General features: G+C 38.6%; 1 protein-coding gene across 1 annotated transcript in view; it reads right to left on the reverse strand.

The window, feature by feature from the left end:
- Positions 1–17,524, reverse strand: part of LOC108790426 (sodium-dependent serotonin transporter-like) — a 49,388-nt gene extending 31,864 nt beyond the window's left edge. The window contains exons 1-2 of the mRNA XM_018560684.1: positions 17,257–17,524; positions 137–271 (exon numbers count right to left, since the gene is read on the reverse strand). Of these exons, the coding sequence (XP_018416186.1) occupies positions 137–271; positions 17,257–17,470 (349 nt within the window). The 5' untranslated portion in view covers positions 17,471–17,524. The remainder of the gene's footprint in view (positions 1–136; positions 272–17,256) is intronic.
- Between the last annotated feature and the right edge of the window lie 1,505 nt (positions 17,525–19,029).

Below are 19,029 nucleotides of genomic sequence, written 5' to 3' on the forward strand. Positions count from 1 at the left end.
TTTATGTTTCTCTGGCTGCTCTTCCACTTTGCTCACTATGGTACCTTGGAGTACATGTTTATTTTTATGCATGTTTTAAAACATGGCCCTGCTTTTTGTATTAAGCTCCAAAATATTTGTAATAAGTGAAAGTTACCTTTAAAAATAGGGCATATGCGCTTCCATATGGATATAGCACCATTTCTATGAAACTGTCCTAGAGCCAACTCCATGTAGAAAAGTGGGACACCTCCAAAAAGAGCCATAATGGCGTATGGGATCAGGAATGCTCCTAAAATGAAAAGCAAATATTGTAAATACCTTTTTTACAATATGAGATAACAGTAAATAACAAATCGCAAATAAAGAAGAAGTGGAGGGACTAAGCCAGATAAAGTTAAGAACTTCAATATGAAAGCTCAGTAATACAAAGTGGGTAGAACATTCACATTTTAGACTTCAAAAGATGGTTTACACAAGATGGTATGATAACCCATAACAACAAATATTACTTAATGTTACAATCCTCAGATCAATGAAGAGATTTCTAGTATACTTTTTTTTTGGTAAAGATTGAAGACTATTACGTTTTTAAAAGAAATGCACAGAAGTGTCCACTGGGGAGGGACCAGGTCCCCCTATCTCATAAGGATTACAGCAAAACTATCAGAACAAATACATCATATGGTACAAAACACACTTGGACTATAAATTCAATAAGATCACCTCAGCATATGCATGTGCATTAAGCATTTACAAAGCTTAACCTGGATGGGCTGATAATTACCTCCAGCACGCACCACAAACAAACAAAGAGACAACATACAGGTACAAATATTTAGAGGGGAAGGTAAAGGAAGGGAGAACTGGCCAGGGTCGACCTAACTTGCCAGAATTAATATAATTATGATAGTGTTTAAGTCATAGGGTGATTGTTGTGGGGAGTTAGAAAAGTCTATCCAAGTGCTCCATGTCACCACAGAGCTTAAGTATCGGCCCTGTACATGAGCTATTAGTTTCTCCTTTCCCATAATATAGTTGAGTTTAGTAACCCACTCTCAAATGTGAAGAACGGTTGTCAATCTCCAATGCCTAGCGATCAAAGCTCTTCCCGTGGAGAGGGGGAATCAGCCTTTCTTTGTAGCCTTGAAGCACCCAGGAATGATGGAGAGCAAGGCAATTGTGGGGTCTCTGGCCAGTCCTTGACTGTAATTTGGCTGCATGATCTGAATATGGTACTCCAATAGGGATTTCTAGTACACTTTCACTTTAACATTTCCGTTAGCACCACCCTTTCCTTGAGCCCTAAAGTAAGCCCAAGTAAGGGGTCTGTTGTCTGCCTAAGTAAACTTAAAGCAGAATTAGAGACCTAGAGGAATAAGTTATAATACTTACCTTATTAATCAGTGTGGCAGGTATCCGGCGCACACCTATTCTCCTCAATGCTCCAGGTTGTGGACAGGTTCTGGCTGCCTTCAAGTACATTTAGGACTATTAGTCCTGCATTAAACGTGATGGCCACAACTGGCTGGAGTGCCTGAGGCTTTGGAGGGCAAGTCGCACACAATGTAGGAAGCCTGCTGGAACCAAGACTAAGGTAAGCATTACAGCTTATTCTTCTGCTCCTAGAATTAACAAGCATATAACCCTTTTTGTGTGAGGAGGCCCCTCTCCAATGTATTATTTTCTGGTGCCCAGTGGGGCTTTAAAGTGTATAGAAAGGCAAAAAAATGTTTGGTTTAGATAGAGTAGGGCAGTGTTAAAATGTCTCTCAGGTATTTGTTGTGTCAAGCTAGGGAGAGTTCCCTTCACATTCTGTTCTGTAAACACAACAGAAAGCAGGGGAAAATATCTCCAAAGTGAATGGAATTTCCATCTTAGACTGTTGTCACTAGAGCAAGTTTTCCCATTGAAGGGTATTTCCTCACCTCTTACAACTTAAAAGTATGGATTTCACTCAGGGGAATGGGAATGTAGTGGAAAACAAAAGAATATGGACACGACACCGGCACTCCAACAGCAGATAGAATCCGTCTATTTATTGATGTACATGCAAACAAAGTAGCATGGTACACAGTGCAACGTTTCAGGGTCACATAGGATCCCCTTCATCAGGCAAAACAAGTGAGAAATGTAGTGGGCATGTGTGCAAGATCATAAATTGGGCCCGCCGTCTCAGAAAAAAAATGGACATTGCGCAAAGCATCAAAGAGTGGGTGTGGTCTACATGACACTTAATATTGGATTTGGCTTAAAGGGGTTTGGTTAAGTAGAATAAATAGTGCTCCACACTAAGCAAGGATCAGAAAAAGCAAAGGATAGGGTTGCCATAGGGGATCAGAAAAAAAATATAGGCCGGCATGTCAAAGGTAAAGGCTATAAGACCATCTCCAAGCAGTTGTTCTTGTAACTACAGTTACAAATATGTCTGCAAGGGGAAAACTGATCCCAGTTTGAACAGAAGGATAGTGGAAATGGCAGACAAACAGCTAAGGGAAACTTCCAAAGAGATGCAAGCTAAACTCCAAGGTCAAGGTAAATCAGCATCTGATCAGACCATCTATTGCTTTTGGAGCAACAATGGGCTTAAAGGAAGAAGATCCAGAATCCCACGGTTGAAGGAAAAACATAAAAAATCCAGACTGGAATTTGCTAAAATGCATACTGACAAGACATAATGCTTAAGTCACATCAGCTCTGTGTTCATGCATGACAAAAATAAAGCTTTCCAAGAAAAGAACACTGTCCACGTCTGAATGTAGCAGCAAACCATACAAATTGGTTCCTCTCCACTCTGCTTTTAAAACTAAAGACAGATGTATAAGCCCTGAAGAACGCTGGAGATGATAAGCATATAATTGAAACCATTGCTATCCCCATAGTATCAGTAGTGACATTTATATGTTCAATCTCTCTAGCGGTCTTTAGAACTGTAACATTTTACATAACAAGTATTTCCTATGATCCTCAGCTCCATGTAGAGGCCAAAATGTGGTATTTCCCCCTCCACTCTGTTCTGCTTGAATATAACCATTGAAAAACATTCAACCAGAAAATAAATTATACGTACATTCATTTTTGCCCCATTCTTAAAACAGATGGTTAACTAGCACAGAACTAATTTACATGCAGTTTTGCTTCACGAATAAGCTATGCAATTTTTTTATAAATAGACTCCAAAAACTCTCTGAAAGAAAGTTTTTGTAATCATTTTTAACAACAAATACTAGATTCTTATATTAAATTAAATAGAAATTGCATTTTACAAAAAATAAATGACCTAAATATACATTTTGATATGTGTACGCAAAATGCTAATACTAATGATGACATTAATTATTGCTCCTATACAGTATTTTAAGGATACCATCAAAGCCTTTTGGTGACAAATGGGTTAATTCCCTAGAGTAAAAGAACTTTGAAGTTATTTTAGTGCGCAAAGAAAAAAGAGCACGAATCTGTGCCTTTGTCTATAATACTTGTGTAGATATTTAATGGCTCACTTTACATAATTAATAACAAAGTAGTAATTAAAAGGATCAGATTATGATATATGATGATGATAACTTTGCAGTCTTGCATACTTAAAGAGTTTACTTCGGGGATTATTTAACGTGTGCCTAAGGCTCATCTTGGGAAAAAAAAATACATTGATTATTTTAAAGTGGGCTACATACAAATTAAAATTAAAATGTGCAGTCCTGTGCTTTTTAATTATTGTGATTAATGAAAATGGGTCACGCTCTATCTATTGCTTCATTAATAATCATTTCTGAAGAGAAATAAAAAAGCTAGCAAATTCTGAAGCATTTAACTGCATATATAATATGCTTAAAATGGTAAAATTATACATTCAAAATACATTATATAGGACTAATTTTTGTTCAGGTATTGTAGCTATCATTTGGAAAGCTTGGGGCTTCCTTTGCTTTTGCTAAAAAAAAATAGACCATAACTTAGGCTTACATCATACTACTTCTAGCATTCTTTTTACTACCAAAATATGCCACTTTGCTGATATGGGCAAGTTAATAGATCCCTTCCTGCCAGAAGCATGCATCTGTGTGGTCTGACCAGGGCTCAGCCTTCCAAAACACACTTGTTGGCCACTGCCTAAAGCATCAGGTTTAGAGAGGGTGGCAATAAAGTATTTATCAAGTATAATGGCTTTTTTTTTCCTCATGTCTGGCCATATGTGAACACTTGTTGATAAATCCATACAATCCAAAGATTAAATGTGGTGTGCTGGCATTTAAATGCAGCAGCTTCAGAGTGAAGATAGGATATTTACCAGCACACGTAATATTCACAACAAATCTTCTTTACATTTATTGAACCCTCACATCACGTGACATCACGTTGGTATTTGTGACATGATGTGACGATTCAATAAATGTAAATAAGATTTGTTGTGAATATTACATGTGTGTCTTATCTTCAATCCGAAGTCTTGCACGGCACCATCTGTGACATCACTACAAGCACCACTATTTTTACAAGGTTGCAACTCTGTATGGAGTGCAGGTGACTTATGGAACTGATAAAAGCAGCAGCTGTCACCCGATCATTAATTGTAACAGGTGACAGCTGCCACTTGTAAATGGAAGATTGGGGATTCCTGCGTGAAGCAAGGAGATCCATCCTTTCCAGCAAGCCCTCAGAAGTACAGTGAGCAGCACAGTAATGACTCCATCAAATCTAACTTTAAATCTCATCGAACTAACAATTAGAGACAGAAGTGCTTAGATGATCGATTATCTCACACTGCAGATATAAAACTATTAGACTTTAAAACAGGAGTGCCTATGCACAGTCACATCTCAGGAAGGCCAGTGTTTTTTTCAGTAGGAATTGAGGGCAAAAGGTAGTGCAAATAAATATATATATATATATAGTGACAGAAAGCAAGGCAATGTTATAAATAGGAGGTATGTAAGACCAAGCCTTTTAGATTGCATCCCTCTTTTTAGTTAAAAATCCCAGGGAAAGAGTGTGTGGTTCAGTTGTGCAATTTATAAATTGTGTTCTGGGTCCTTGGGGTTGGGATAATGGAGAGAAGGGCCGACCATTATCCCATCAGATAGGTAAGCTGTCCAGTCCAAGTTTTGTGGTTGCAGCTTGGTAATCGCAGGTGTAACACATGATTGCAGCTGTGAGTGTTTAAAAGGAAGCCTGGCTTTATGTATATCAGACTGTTACCCAGCTAGGTGAGGATTAAAGACTGCACTGCTATGTTTGTAGCTTAAAAGGACATGAATTTGGAAAACGCACTGGAGTACAGGAAAGTACTGACTAATGTTATGACATTTTGTATTTTGCTGCAAAGAATAAGACTGTCATTCATGAATGCAGAACTACCGGTTTAAGGTGTGTTGTGGAAAATAAAGCTTTTAAAAAACCAAGTGGACTGTTCAGTGCTGTATTTGCCCTAGAAAACTGTGGTTAAGAAGGCTCCTGTTACATATGGTGGAGAATGCGGGCAACCACATTATATGTCTGTGAGCATTTTAAAATACAAGCATCATTGAGGGCATAATTCAAGCTTTAATCCAGTCTACTGCTGTGCAACAGGAGGCCATCAGGAGAGCTGCTGAGAACAATGCAACCCTGCAACAGCTGTAGTGGCCCAAGCTGAAAGTAATAGGGCTATGGCCAAACCACAGAATGAGAGTACTAAGACTTTGGTGCAACAGATTTTCAGTACAAGTTGAGACATTGAAGAAGGTCCATGAGGAACAGCAAAATGCCACTCATGCTGTACGAAGGGAGAATCAAGTGTCTATCAAGGTGAGCATGCTTGCTCCTTTCCAAAGTAGGGAACCGAAAAAGGCTTACTATGACTTTGAGCCAGCACAAGCTAGTGACCATACTAACCTGAAGGCTGAAATCCTTGCACGCCTAGCACTGACTTCTGCAGTGCGTGCACAAAGATTCTACTCTTGGATATACTCACCTAACAAAGCAGCGCGGTCACAAATGTTTCACCTAATTCACCTTGCCCGCAAGTGGCTACAGCCAGGGGTTAACACTGCAAACCAAATTGTGGAATTATTGGTAATAGACCGTTTTCAGCAAGGATTTCCTGCTACTCTGCGTAGATCGGAGAATCAAGGTGACCCCCAAAACAGCAGACCAGCTGATTGCACTGGTAGAGAAATATGTAGCGGCAAGAAAGACTTTGCATCCGGCTTCAAAGGAACAAGCTTGTGGTTCCAGACCACAGATCTCTACAATAACTTGTAAGACTGTTCAAAGTATAAGGGCAGTAAGAGATCTCTCCCCAGAAAATAAGGAGACATTCAAATATTGTCAACCGAAAAAAAAAACTATGGTACAAGATGCTATAAATGTAATGAGATTGGTCATATAGCCAAAGACTGTACCCTTAATGATGAACTTATGAACTATAGTCCAAGTGATGTGAGACCACATTCCCTTCTGTCAAATTGCACAGGTCCAGCCAGTAATAGTGACTGTCACTGGTGTTATATAAATGTGAATGTTAGAAAATGTAAAGCATTGATTGATTCGAGAAGCATGGTAACATTGGTGGCCATTAGACATGTGCGATTCGTTCCGAATCGAAATTCGGATGAATTTTCGGAAATTCGGACATTTGGATGTATCCGAATTCCGAATTACAGACATAACGAATGCAAACGAATCCGAATTTCCATTTCCGAAAACTCGGTAGCGTTAGTACGAACGTTCGTTTCGTTTTCTTTTCTTATTCGTTTCGTTCGTTGGAGCAAAGTGACATTAGAGAAGGAGAAAAATATTTTTTCCCCCTCAAATGTCACTTTTGCTGCAAACGAATGAACGAAACGAATAAGAAACGAATAAGAAAAGAAAACTAAACGAACGTTCGTACTAACGCTACCGAATTTCGTCCGAATCCGAATTCCGAATCCGAATTGACTTTCACACCCGAATCCTGAAAAACGAAATAACACAAATCCGAATTTCAAACGAAACGAAACTAAACAAATTTTTTGGCAGTGCACATGTCTAGTGGCCATATTTACAGTTCCAGGAGTTGTATTTGAGCATGTGCAGAAAATGGGAATTGTTTGTGTTCATGGTGATAAGCATGAATACTCTACTGAAGTGTGTATTGAAAGTGTTGTACTCTAAATTATCGTGTGGGCGTAGTACCTGAGTAAGCCAACCAGGCGGTATTGGGAACAGATTTCCCCAAATTCTGTCAATTATGGGCACAAGATACACAAAAGAGGGAAGCAACACAGAGACACTGGAGATAGTGGTACACAAGAAAGGTGTGTAGCAAGAGGTTCACTAGGAGCATGAAGGTACAAGGTACAACAACGCACAAGGGATGTGCATTGCACAGAGGTATGGGGTAGCAGATGCACACAGGAAACGTGCGTACAAGCAGATACAAGATACAAAGAAGACATACACAAGGCGTAGGACAAAGTGGCAAATGCACACAGGGAGTGCAAGGAGGTATTGAACACAGATACAAGGGATGGGGGGGCAATAAAAAGGGGAGGTATCAAGCAATGTACACAGGTACACACTGGAAGCTCAGAATATAACAGGAACTCGGAGAACAAAGTAGGAAATAAGGCCAAACAGATAATCCACTGGGAAACATGAGAAGCCAAAACCACAGGGATCCAAAAAAGCGCAGAGGATGCCAATCACAGGAGTCACAAGGAACACAAGGGGACCGACATGAGGGATAAGACTTGTTGCTTGAACCCAGAGCAACAAGTGAGGTAAGGCTAAATAGGGGAGGAGGAATGCAGATTGGCTGCAGCCTTGTGAAACACCATAGTCTGACAGCCAAGCACCAGGGACCAAAGGGAAAATCTGGCACGGACCACGGACGTTGTGACATAATTGAGAAGTCAGCTCAGACACCACTTGGTAAAGACACAGCTAATGAAGGTCATGTGTTTCCTGTTTCTGATGTTGATTTGGAGGCTAATTACGGTAGCAAGGGCAAGTATAAAAATTGCAGCCCTATGCCAGTATTAGTAGGGGATCAACTGGCTATAATGATGAACTGGGCACTAACACTGAGAGGAATGATGATCTGTTAGGTCAGGTGGTTAGTCCTGGTAATTTTAAGGCTGCCCAGTGGGAAGACCCTACTTTATTGAGAGCGGGAAAGATTATGAAGGTTGTAAACGGTGTTGCTACCCAACCTGAAATTCCCTTACCTTACTATTACTTTGAAGTAGTTGATGATTTATGCTATAGGGTAGAAAACAAGAGCCTGGATATTGTTAACCACTTCAAGACCAGGTGTTTAGACCCCCTTCCTGGCCAGGCCATTTTTCAGTATTCAGCGCTGCGGTACTTTGACTGAAGTTTATTCCGTCATGCAACGCTGTACTGAAATGAATTTTATACCATTTTTTTGGGGACAGATAGAGCTTTATTTTGGTGGTATTTAATCACCACTGGGGGTTTTATTTTTTACTATAATTAGGAAAAATTAAAGAAAATTTTGAATTTTTTTTTAACATTATGTCAGGAAACATTTATTATTACCCAGTTTTTTGGTAAAATATAAAAGATCGGGTCACGTCGGGTAAATAGACACCAAACATGTCAAGCTTTACAATTGCGCGCACCCGCGAAATCGCAGAAAACTATCATACCCAAAATTGGCCATAGGCAACACTTTAAAAGCTTTTACCGCTCATCAGTTTAGTGTTATCAGTGATTGATGGCTCTAGACTTATTGCTCTCACTGCGACGTTCGCGGCGATATGTAACATGTGCGGCGTAGTGGGCGCAATCGTCGTTTTTGTACGTATGCGCCCACAGCGCATGTTTGCATGCGTGTATGTATGGGTGGGGACTTAAAAAAATTTTTTTGTTTTTTTATTCTTTTTATGTGCAACTTTACATTTTTTTGGGGGGGGGACTTAAATTTTTTTTTCCTTTTTTTTTTTTACTAAACTTTATTGCTATCACATACGGGGCTAATAAAAACCCCCTATGTGATAGCAAAATATGTGACAGGTCCTCTTTATGGAGACATCAGGGGTCTCCAAGACCCCTAATGTCACCTAGGACCCCCCAAAAGAAGCTGATGAAGCACAGATCTGCTCCATCAGCTTCTTTGCAGCTTCTGAAGCTGGAGAGTGACACAAGAATGCGGAAGTGATGTATTATACAACACTTCCGCATTCTTTCAGAGGAGAGGGGACCGGAGGGAGCTCGTGTACCAGGTGTACCTGACACAGGCGACATGCTGATCCTGGGCTCGCACCGGGCACAGCGGAGCCCGGGATCAGCGGGACAAATGGTTAAACAAACTTTGGTACCTCAGACCTTTTGGAATACTGTACTGAACCTTGCACATAGTCACATACTAGGAGGTCATTTGGGAGCTAAGAAAACTAAAGAGAGAGTCATTAGAAGGTTTTACTGGTCAGGGGCACCTGCTGCCATAAAGAATTATTGCTCCACATGCCCTAAGGGCCAGCTCAAAGCTCCAGCAAAAGATTTTCGTAGCCCATCAGTGCTCTTTACCCATAATTGATGTGCCATTTAAAAGAATAGCTATGGATTTGGTGGGACCCTTAGTAAAGTCTGCTAAAGGTCAACAGTATATACTTGTAATTTCAGACTATGCACCTCACTACCCTGAGGCAATTCCCCTACATAATAGCTCTGCAAAGTCTATAGCAAAAGAGCTCATGTTAATATTCAGTAGAGTGGGTATTTCTAAGGAAATATTAACGACCAAGGAGCCCCGTTTATGTCCAAAGTCATAAAATAATTGTGTAAACTCCTGAATATAAAACAACTGAGGACCTCAGTATGTCACCCACAAACTGATGATTTAGTTGAAAGATTTAATAAAACACTAAAAAGCATGCTACGAAAGACAATTGATGTTGATCGAAAAATTGGGACCTGTTATTATCAAATGTAATGTTCTCTGTAAAAGAGGTTCCCACGGTTTTTCCCCTTTTTAGTTATTATACAGGCGACACCCTCGGGGACTGCTAGATATAGTTGAAGAGACCTGGGAACAAGAGACAAGCCCCTATCATAGTGCAATTGAACACATATCACAGATGCAAGACTGTATGGAGGCTGTCATGCCCATAGTTAGAAAGTACATGAGTAAACCCAAGGAAGAAACACAGTTATAACCATAATGCTAGGGTCAGAGTATTTCAGCCTGGGGATAGGGTATTAGTATTGGTCCCTACTGTTAAAAATATAATACTGGACATCTGGCAAGGCCCATTTGAAATAATTGAAGAGGTGGGAGAGGTTAATTACAAAGTAAGCCAGTCTGGAAGAAAAAAAACCTGAGCAAATGTATCATATGAGTCTGTTTAAACCCTGGAAGGATAGGGAAGTCTTGGTAGCTGTAAAATCTGCAGAACCCCCAGTTGTTGAACTAGAGGTGAATATATCTAAAACACTGTCTAAAATATATCTAAAACAAAGCAAGAGGTCAAGGACTTTATAAGGAGAAATAGAGAGTTTTTTTCCATAGTTTCATGGAAGACATGTATAATCAAACATGACATAGTAACTGAGCCAGGGAAAAAGGTTTCCCCAAGCCCTACAGAGTTCCTGAAGCCAAGAGAGAGGCAATTAAACTAGAGCTAGAAATGTTTTTGAAACTTGGGGTAATTGAGATAGTTAGTAGTATAGATCAATTGTGTTGATTCCAAAACCTGATGGTTCCATAAGATTCTGTAATCATTATCGTAAACTGAATTGTATTTTAAAATTTGAGACATGCTCAATGTCTAGAGTTGATACGTTATTGAAAGGCTAGGAAAAGCACATTGCTTGAGAATAATAGACTTAACAAAAGGTTATTGGCAAGTCCCACATACTGAATGCGCAAAAGAGAAAACTGCGTTCTCAAACGCCAGATGGTTTGTTTCAATACATAGTGTTACCATTTGGGTTACACGGTGCCCCTGCTACATTCCAGAGAATGATGGTTAGAATCCTTAAGCCCCATTCTCGTTACACGGCAGCATATCTGCATGATGTTATTATCTATAGTACAGACTGGGAGTCCCATCTTTCAAAAGTTCAGGCTGTACTTGATTCTATTCGTGCTGCGGTTTAACTGCCAACTCTGCAAAATGTTCCATTGGCTTAGAGGAAGCTAAGTATCTTGGTTATACTATTGGCAGAGGTTTAGTTAAGCCCCAGACCACTAAAGTTGAAGCCATAGAAAAATGGCCCAAGCCTTTACCGAAAAAAAACAACAGGCCAGGGCAATTTTAGGGCTAACGAGCTACTACAGACGGTTTATTCCAGACTTTGCTACAATTGCTGCTCCTTTAACAGATCTCACAAAAGCAAAGTCCCTAGTTATGGTTAAGTGGTCTCCAGAAGCAGATAGGGCTTTTTGTTGTTTGACAGAAGCTCTGTACCCATCCTGTGCTAATATGCAAAAAAAGTAACAATCACTCCAGTGTGTAGAATAGTCAATATTTATCGACTTCCATAGTGTCACATCATCATGTGTGCGGGGCGGGACTTGTCCGGGAAGAGGATGTGTATACAAAATGACTCCTTCTGCTGGCACGGGATCGCCGGTGAATTCCACATGACACCCACAGCATTTTGTTATAGGTACCATTTGTGTATTGATTCTCTTGGTATTGAGTGGCTTATTTATGATTTTTCCAATTTGCATGTGTTATGGTGGGAAGATGGTGTCAGTAGTGCGTCAGAAGGGGGAGTATACTTCACTCTGATTGGTTGTTGGTTCACACTGATTGGTATATATTTGCACATGTCTGTTTTTGTGTTCACTCCCGGTTTTGCCTGAGGAAGGGACTTTTATTGTCCCGAAACTTTGCCTTTGATGATGTGACACTGTGGAAGTCAATAAATATTGACTATTTTACATGCTGGAGTGCTTGTGACTTTTTTTGCATTTTGGACTTATGATGCGGAGGCATCCGCTGTCACTATAAGCACCCACCCTACATTTTGGGTTTTAACCGGTTAGGAGTGCGATGGGCTTGTATGTTTATTCATCCTGTGCTAATAACCCCTGATTTTTGTAATGACTTTATAGTCCAGACTGATGCGTCTGAGGTTGGTTTAGGGGCAGCCCTCTCCCATTAGCATCAGGGTGAAGAGCAACCTAGGAAAAAAAAATTTAAGTCCCCCCCCAGAAAACTGAATCCACAGGAGAAAAATACTACATAGTAGAGAAGGACTGTCTTGCTATTAAGTGGGCCCAAGAGACTCTTCGTTATCTATTGGGGAGAAAACTTAAGCTGATTACAGACCAATCAGCTTGTATGTATCAGAATAAAGAGAAGAACTCTAGAGTAACTAGATGGTTCCTTAGCCTGCAAACATTTAATTTCCCTATTGAACATGGGTTTTTTGCAAGGTAATGCTGATGGTATTTCCAGGATACATGCATTGATATCCATGGTCGCTCACCCCGCTAGATGTGAGCTAAGGGGGGGGGGGGGGTGTGGATATGACAGAACTCAAGGCATGACTATAAATGGGAGGTATGCCTTTTAGATTACATATCTCTTTTCAGTTAAAAACCACAGGGAAAGAGTGTGTGGTTTAGTTGTCCAAATTGGACAGAATGTATAAATTGGACAGTCCAATTTATACATTCTGTTCTGGGTCCTTGGGGTTGGGATAATGCAGAGAAGGGCAAACCATTATCCCATCAGCTAGGTAAGCTGTCCAGTTTTGTGGTTGCAGCTTGGTAATCACAGGTGTAGCACATGATTGCGGCTGTGAGTGTTTAAAAGGTAGCCTGGCTTTATGTGTATCAGACTTTTACCCAGCTAGGTAAGCTGGAGGATTGAAGACTGCATTGCTAAGTTTGTTGCTTAAAAGGACATTATTTTGGAAAAATAAATAAAGTACAGGAAAGTACTGACTAATGTTATGATGTTTTGTGTTTAGCTGCAAAGAATAGACTGTCATTCATGAATGCGGAACTACCTGTTCTCTGTGTGCTGTGGAAATTAAAACTTTTTAAAAACCAAGTGGACTGTTCGGTGCTGTATTTGCCCTAGAAGACTGTGGTTAAGAACAGTTCCTGTTACAATATATATATATACACACATATATTTACATATATTTACATATAAGATTAATAACGTGCTGGATTAGTGTGATCCTAGTTCATTTTATTACTTAATTGCTGTGCTGTATGTGTATAGGCCAATGCAGTTGGATCTGTATGTGCGTTATAATTAATGGAAATTAATTGATTACAATTTTTTTTCGATTAATCGAACACAAAAATTTTAATCAGTAACAGCCCTAATATATACACACACATACCTTTCTAAGTGTAGGTCCATTTTAAAATAAGCTTGTCATTAGAGTAACTTGGACAATGCCAGACAAGGACAAGGACTACATACTTCTATGTTCTGTGTCAGTCAGTAAAACATTATTAGCTAGTAGTGTTTTCAGGGGGTTAGAGGAGACAGGCCTGAGGGAGTGCCAGCCAGCTTTTGGAATCAGTTGAGTATAACTTTATTTTCGTCCCTAGACCACAAAGAGCACTTAACCCTTGAAGTACAGGGGTAGCCCCACCGCAAGGGTTAATAAAAAAAATGCCCCAAGGCAATCTGCAACAAATTAAATAAATAGCAAACATGCAATGCATTTGAAAATAATTTGAAATGGCGATATCGTTATAATCTAGTGACCCACAGTTGTATTATAAATAGTGCCTGTAAAACAAATCATGTGACTAAATGAAATGCATGCTGCTTCCAACATCACTGCAATACAATGCAAATTAGGGTTAAATGTATTCCTATTCCTTTTAATACACATGGTTCAGTTGGAAATGCTAGTGATCATTAATTATCATATCAATACAGTATGTTAACATTAATTTCATGTGATGTGTATATTGGCAGAACAAGGCAAAAGCAAGATGAGAATTCCACAGTATCTTTTAAGTACGTAATTGGTTTACATTTTAAAGGCTAGAGTATTATATGCATGTAAAAATGGAAACATAAGTTTATAAATTATACACAGTAAATTAAATAGTTAATATATTAATATTAAATAAATTATAATAAATAAGAAGACAAAACAGAAAATTGCAGTCTGCATATATGTTTCTGCATAAATGAAGACATTTTAGTTGGGGTTCTTTCTTATAGATAGGTTATTCCTGATGTCCTCTTTAAGGGTACGTTTAACTAAAAAAACATAGACAGCAGATGACCATACAATACGGAATGGGAGTACAATGGGGATATGTAAAAAGAAGACATCAAGCAAAAAAAAAAAAGGTAATGCGTATCATCAGTTAAAGATTCAGTACAAAGATTATACAAAACAATCATACTGACCAATATGTATTCCACATAAGTGATAATAAACCAGATATGAAACCCTACACCGTGTCTTATTTGTCTGCAATACAACTCTACATACATGTAAATATACTTCACAAACTGTGCATTATAAGAACAAAATTCTGAAGGTATCCAGCCAGGGGTGCCAACGTTTCTCAAATTTGTTTGGGCAGCCACGCGCCATATGTTATTTTATAAAGTGGAAGTGCTTGGTTCTTTTGGATTCATTAAGTGCGTGGGATTTCCTTTTTTTCTACGTGAACAAAATTAAAGCAATTTTGTTCACGTAGAAAAAAAGGGGGCAAAGAAGTTCAGTACAATTAGGAATATCTGAATTTTCAAAATGCCCCAATAAGCACAAAACCATGTTGTAAATAGTGGGTAGAGCTAGGAGATTAGCAATTATTTTTTTTTTAATCAGACCAAAAGGATCATATTTTAGGAGAATTCCAGGTTGTGTAAATAACTGTGCTCAGTGGAGCTAGGCATTTATGGCCAGTGGGGCAGATAATTGCACATTTTGAATAACTTATGAGATGTATAATATATATATATATATATTTAATCAACCCCAATATGTCTCAGTTGTATTATTTTGTATTATGCATATAGACAATCAACACTATAGCAATATACAAAATAAAGTACCATTTACCTACTCAGGAAAAAAACAATCATCTTTAAAACAAAAATGTTCTTAATGTGGATCCACAGCCAAAATGTTTTTCTTTATTACCGATAGACATAAGGAAGCTTTAAAACTTCTATCAAGTTTGTGTCTCTCTTTTTATCCTGTCTGTGTGTCTGTGTCCACATTGAGGAGATTTCTAACACTCCCTGTCCCAGTGACCACTGCACTGAAACAGTGATAAAATCCTGCAAAAGTGTTGTGAGTCATCTGCACTCCATACAAGTTGTGACCTTGTAGATTAGTGGTGCTCACAGTAATGACATGGATGGCGTTGTATGCTGGTGATTGGGTCACATTGAAGAAGGAACCCTGTGTGGCCCCGGAACGGCATTCATGATGATATGTGACAATAAGTTAATTAACTGAACAAGGATCTAAGAGTATTCTACATGTGTGCTGGCGATTATCCGATCTTCACTTTGCAGTGATAAAAGCCTGTCACAAGTTCCAACCCTACCCAGTTGCTCTAAAACAAAAGAGAACAGGTTTGACTGCAACTAGACTTTTATTGAATATAAAGGACAAAATATTAATGTTTATAGCATGACCAAAAACATGGAAGCGCAAGTTTTACTAAAAACACAGTGAACAAGTACTTGAGTATTTTCATTTTGAGATGTACATGCTGTAGTCTTGTAGCACACTACTATCTGACTAGCACAAGTATCATCATCTCTAATCATTGCCATCCCTAGAGGTTACTTGTATCTATATAAGCTAGTGCAAAGAGAAACATAACGATTAAAAGAACAAAGGAACAAGAAAAACTACCACGATGGGATAGTAAAAACTTAAAAGAAAAAGCAACATCTATTTAGTGCTGAATTATCTTACATCTAGTTTAATGGGTTACATCTGCACAGATTTTTTTCAGCCCTGTTTTAATTAAACTGAATTATAGATCCCATTTGAAACTGCTTGGCTAAGACAGAATACTATAGTAATACTATTAATTCAAATGTGAAGAAAAAAACTTTCAGATTGTAGCATGTCAGTATACAGGACACTGAAATATACTGACCGGAACTAAATATTAAAAAAAGACTGGAGCACTTTTCTGTAGATTAGGAGCCACTGAATGTTAAAGCTAAATATTAGTGAAGGTTGTGATTTTATATCTGGGACCACTATGCTGTTTGAGTACATAGCATATGACAAGCTCAGGCTAACTTTAATTCATCATGTATGGACTATATGCTTGGGATACCCTATGGAGCAAAATGAGTCATGTGTATAGAGTCATGAAAACATTATCATTTGGAAGCACATCTAAAATCAGAAAAACGTTAAATCTCTAGCATGTGCCAATGTAGATGGTCTTCAAATGTTTGGTGGAGTAATCAGTTAGTTTATTATAATGTAGGAACTAATTACTCCTATGAATTGATACTTAAGCAATAATTAAAAATGAGCAACAGCTTTATTTTCCAACTGATAAAGCACGATTCTAAACATTATACATATAGCCCAAAAGAACACAGGAGTTACAGTATAATAAACTAAATTAAAAGTAAAAGATACTATTGATAGTTGTGTTCTTAATTAATAGGAAGCTTTACTAAACATGTAGAAGACCAATAACTAATGAAAAAAAACAACAAATACCCTCCCTAACATTTTTGTGTAAAAATCCTTGAGGATTTTTTTTTCAACAGGCTCATTCATTCTACAACTTGTCAACACAGCATTGTATTTCAATTTGAAGTATGAACAATTTTACTACACTGAATAGTGGATTTTTACAATATTATTCAAAATAATATTTAGGAAATATAATCAATGATACAAATACTATAACTTTAGGAATGACAAACCTATAGCGCATGAAGCTGCTCTATAGCCAATATACCTGTTGCATAATGACAGTTTACTGCTTCGCAGCAATAATGGTATAAATAAATATGCATATGAATTTGCACCATAAATATGCATCTTTTTTCAACTTAATTATTCCATTAAGAAATCATAATAAAATCAATGGCATATATTTATAAAACTGCACAATGCTAACTTTTGTGCTTTGCATGGTTTTCAAAAACATAATGCTAGATTAATTATATAAAACATAATTATAAGCGCAGTATTATTCTTTTAGCTTAAAAAAAAAAAAGAAAAATGTGTATCTTTAGCAAAGGGCTGGTTTCCATCCCCTTGGGAGTCTTATAAATACTCCACATGGTCTAATAAAGCACAGAACCCATAGAGTGATTGCATGCTTTATTTTAGAGAAGTACCACATATATTACCCACCTCCGCCATTCTGATAACAGATGTAAGGGAACCTCCACACATTTCCCAGATCCACAGCAAATCCAATGACAGAGAGGAGAAAGTCCATCTTTTTGCTCCATTTGTCACGTGAGTCAGTCTGAGAAAGTGAAAGGGGCAAAGTGTTATTGTTAGGGGTAGTGGCATCCTGTCTGGGGTGCTTGTCTACAGGAGCTGTGGAGTTCTGATCTGACATGCTGCCTCTCCTATAAACCAAGCAGGATTTCAGCTGAGCCAGTATAAGTCAGGGAGAATTTCTTGAGGCTGATGACAGGAGGGAAACAGACACAGTAGGTGGGTTTACTAGAAGAGGGATTCTCCACCTCCACATTACCATTTGCATAGGTCTAATAGGAGGTTAATTCATTCATTATTTGACACAATTCAACTGAGTTTTGTGTATCAGCAATTCTTAATTTATGTAACAGGTTCAGCACTCTATTGCAGCACCTATTTATTCCTTCTGTCTCACATTCTTAGGTGGCCACAGACAGATTGATTTCTCAGATTTAGTCCCCTAGGTTCTTCTTCCTACCTTGAATGAGACACAAGTACAGCAGATGCACAGTGAAAGTTTTGCAGGTTTTCTTCTACAGAGAAGTGAACAATTAGCAATTGGTCAGCGACATGTTGGAAAATCTCTCTATGTGGTAACAAGCACTTCTGCAGAACTGGTGATTTAGACCATACACAGCAAGATCATCAAAAGCAATGCACAAATCGGTCACATAAATGTATTAAACCAAAAATGGCTTTTCTCTAATAGACTTAAAGATCACATACACAGGGCTTTCATCCATTTCAAGCTGCCAACTCCGTGTGGCCATTTGAATGACTGTATGTTTATCTGGGCATGGTCATTACAGCGCTCTGTAGAATATGTTAGCGAAAGATTTAAAAAAATTTAAAAAGTAAGTCATGTGCAGTAATCTTGTTTTATACACAAGGAAGAGTGTGAATTCAGATGCCTGATATACAAGAGTATTGGTTTTGATTCACCTATGCAGCAATGCTTGCTCTGCGAGTGAAGCAACTGCTGATCTGTAACAGGAGATATATTGCTAATTTCTTTGGCACTTAGAGTTAATCTGAAAACCCGATAACTGGTAACAAACAACCTATTTCATTTTGGGTTGTCGGAAGAGATGCACAGATGCAATTGCCTGGAACACATTCTCCTCAGGCAACTCAAAAATCTACTTAGGAAAATAAGTATGTACTGGAACTTCTGGGTGCTAGTAACTGAACAAGGATGCTGCTTTACAGTATGTTTAGTAGTTGTAGGTATTGTTAAAAACAGTTATAGGGGCACATTTTACTTTTATCAATACATTGGCGGGTTTGCCACTTTAGACATCTGTAATTAGCTGCTTCACTCTGGCTTTTGGCAAGCTTTAAAGAGGAGAGAAAAACACCTTTGAAGCAGAACTCCGGGCAAATCAAATCTTAACCCCTGTAGTAGGGCTACCCCTGTACTGGAAGGGTTAAGTGCTCATTTTGTCTAAGGAGCTGAAATAATATACTCACTCAATCCACAAGCCTGCTCTTAGACCGCTCACTTGCAGCCTGTTTCCTCTTCCTCACCAGCGATGGTATGTCCCTTGGTGTCCTCACATTCTATACACGTTCTATACTCACAGGACCTTGGACTGCTGGGGCGGAGGGAGAGCTGGGCTGAAGGAAGCGGTTTAAGAGCAAGCCAGGATCGTGGTTTGGGTGAGTATAACTCTTATTTTGATCCCTAGACAAAATGCA

Source organism: Nanorana parkeri, unplaced genomic scaffold, assembly GCF_000935625.1.
Source record: "Nanorana parkeri isolate BGI_ZX_2015 unplaced genomic scaffold, ASM93562v1 scaffold18, whole genome shotgun sequence".
Classification (NCBI taxonomy): domain Eukaryota; kingdom Metazoa; phylum Chordata; class Amphibia; order Anura; family Dicroglossidae; genus Nanorana; species Nanorana parkeri.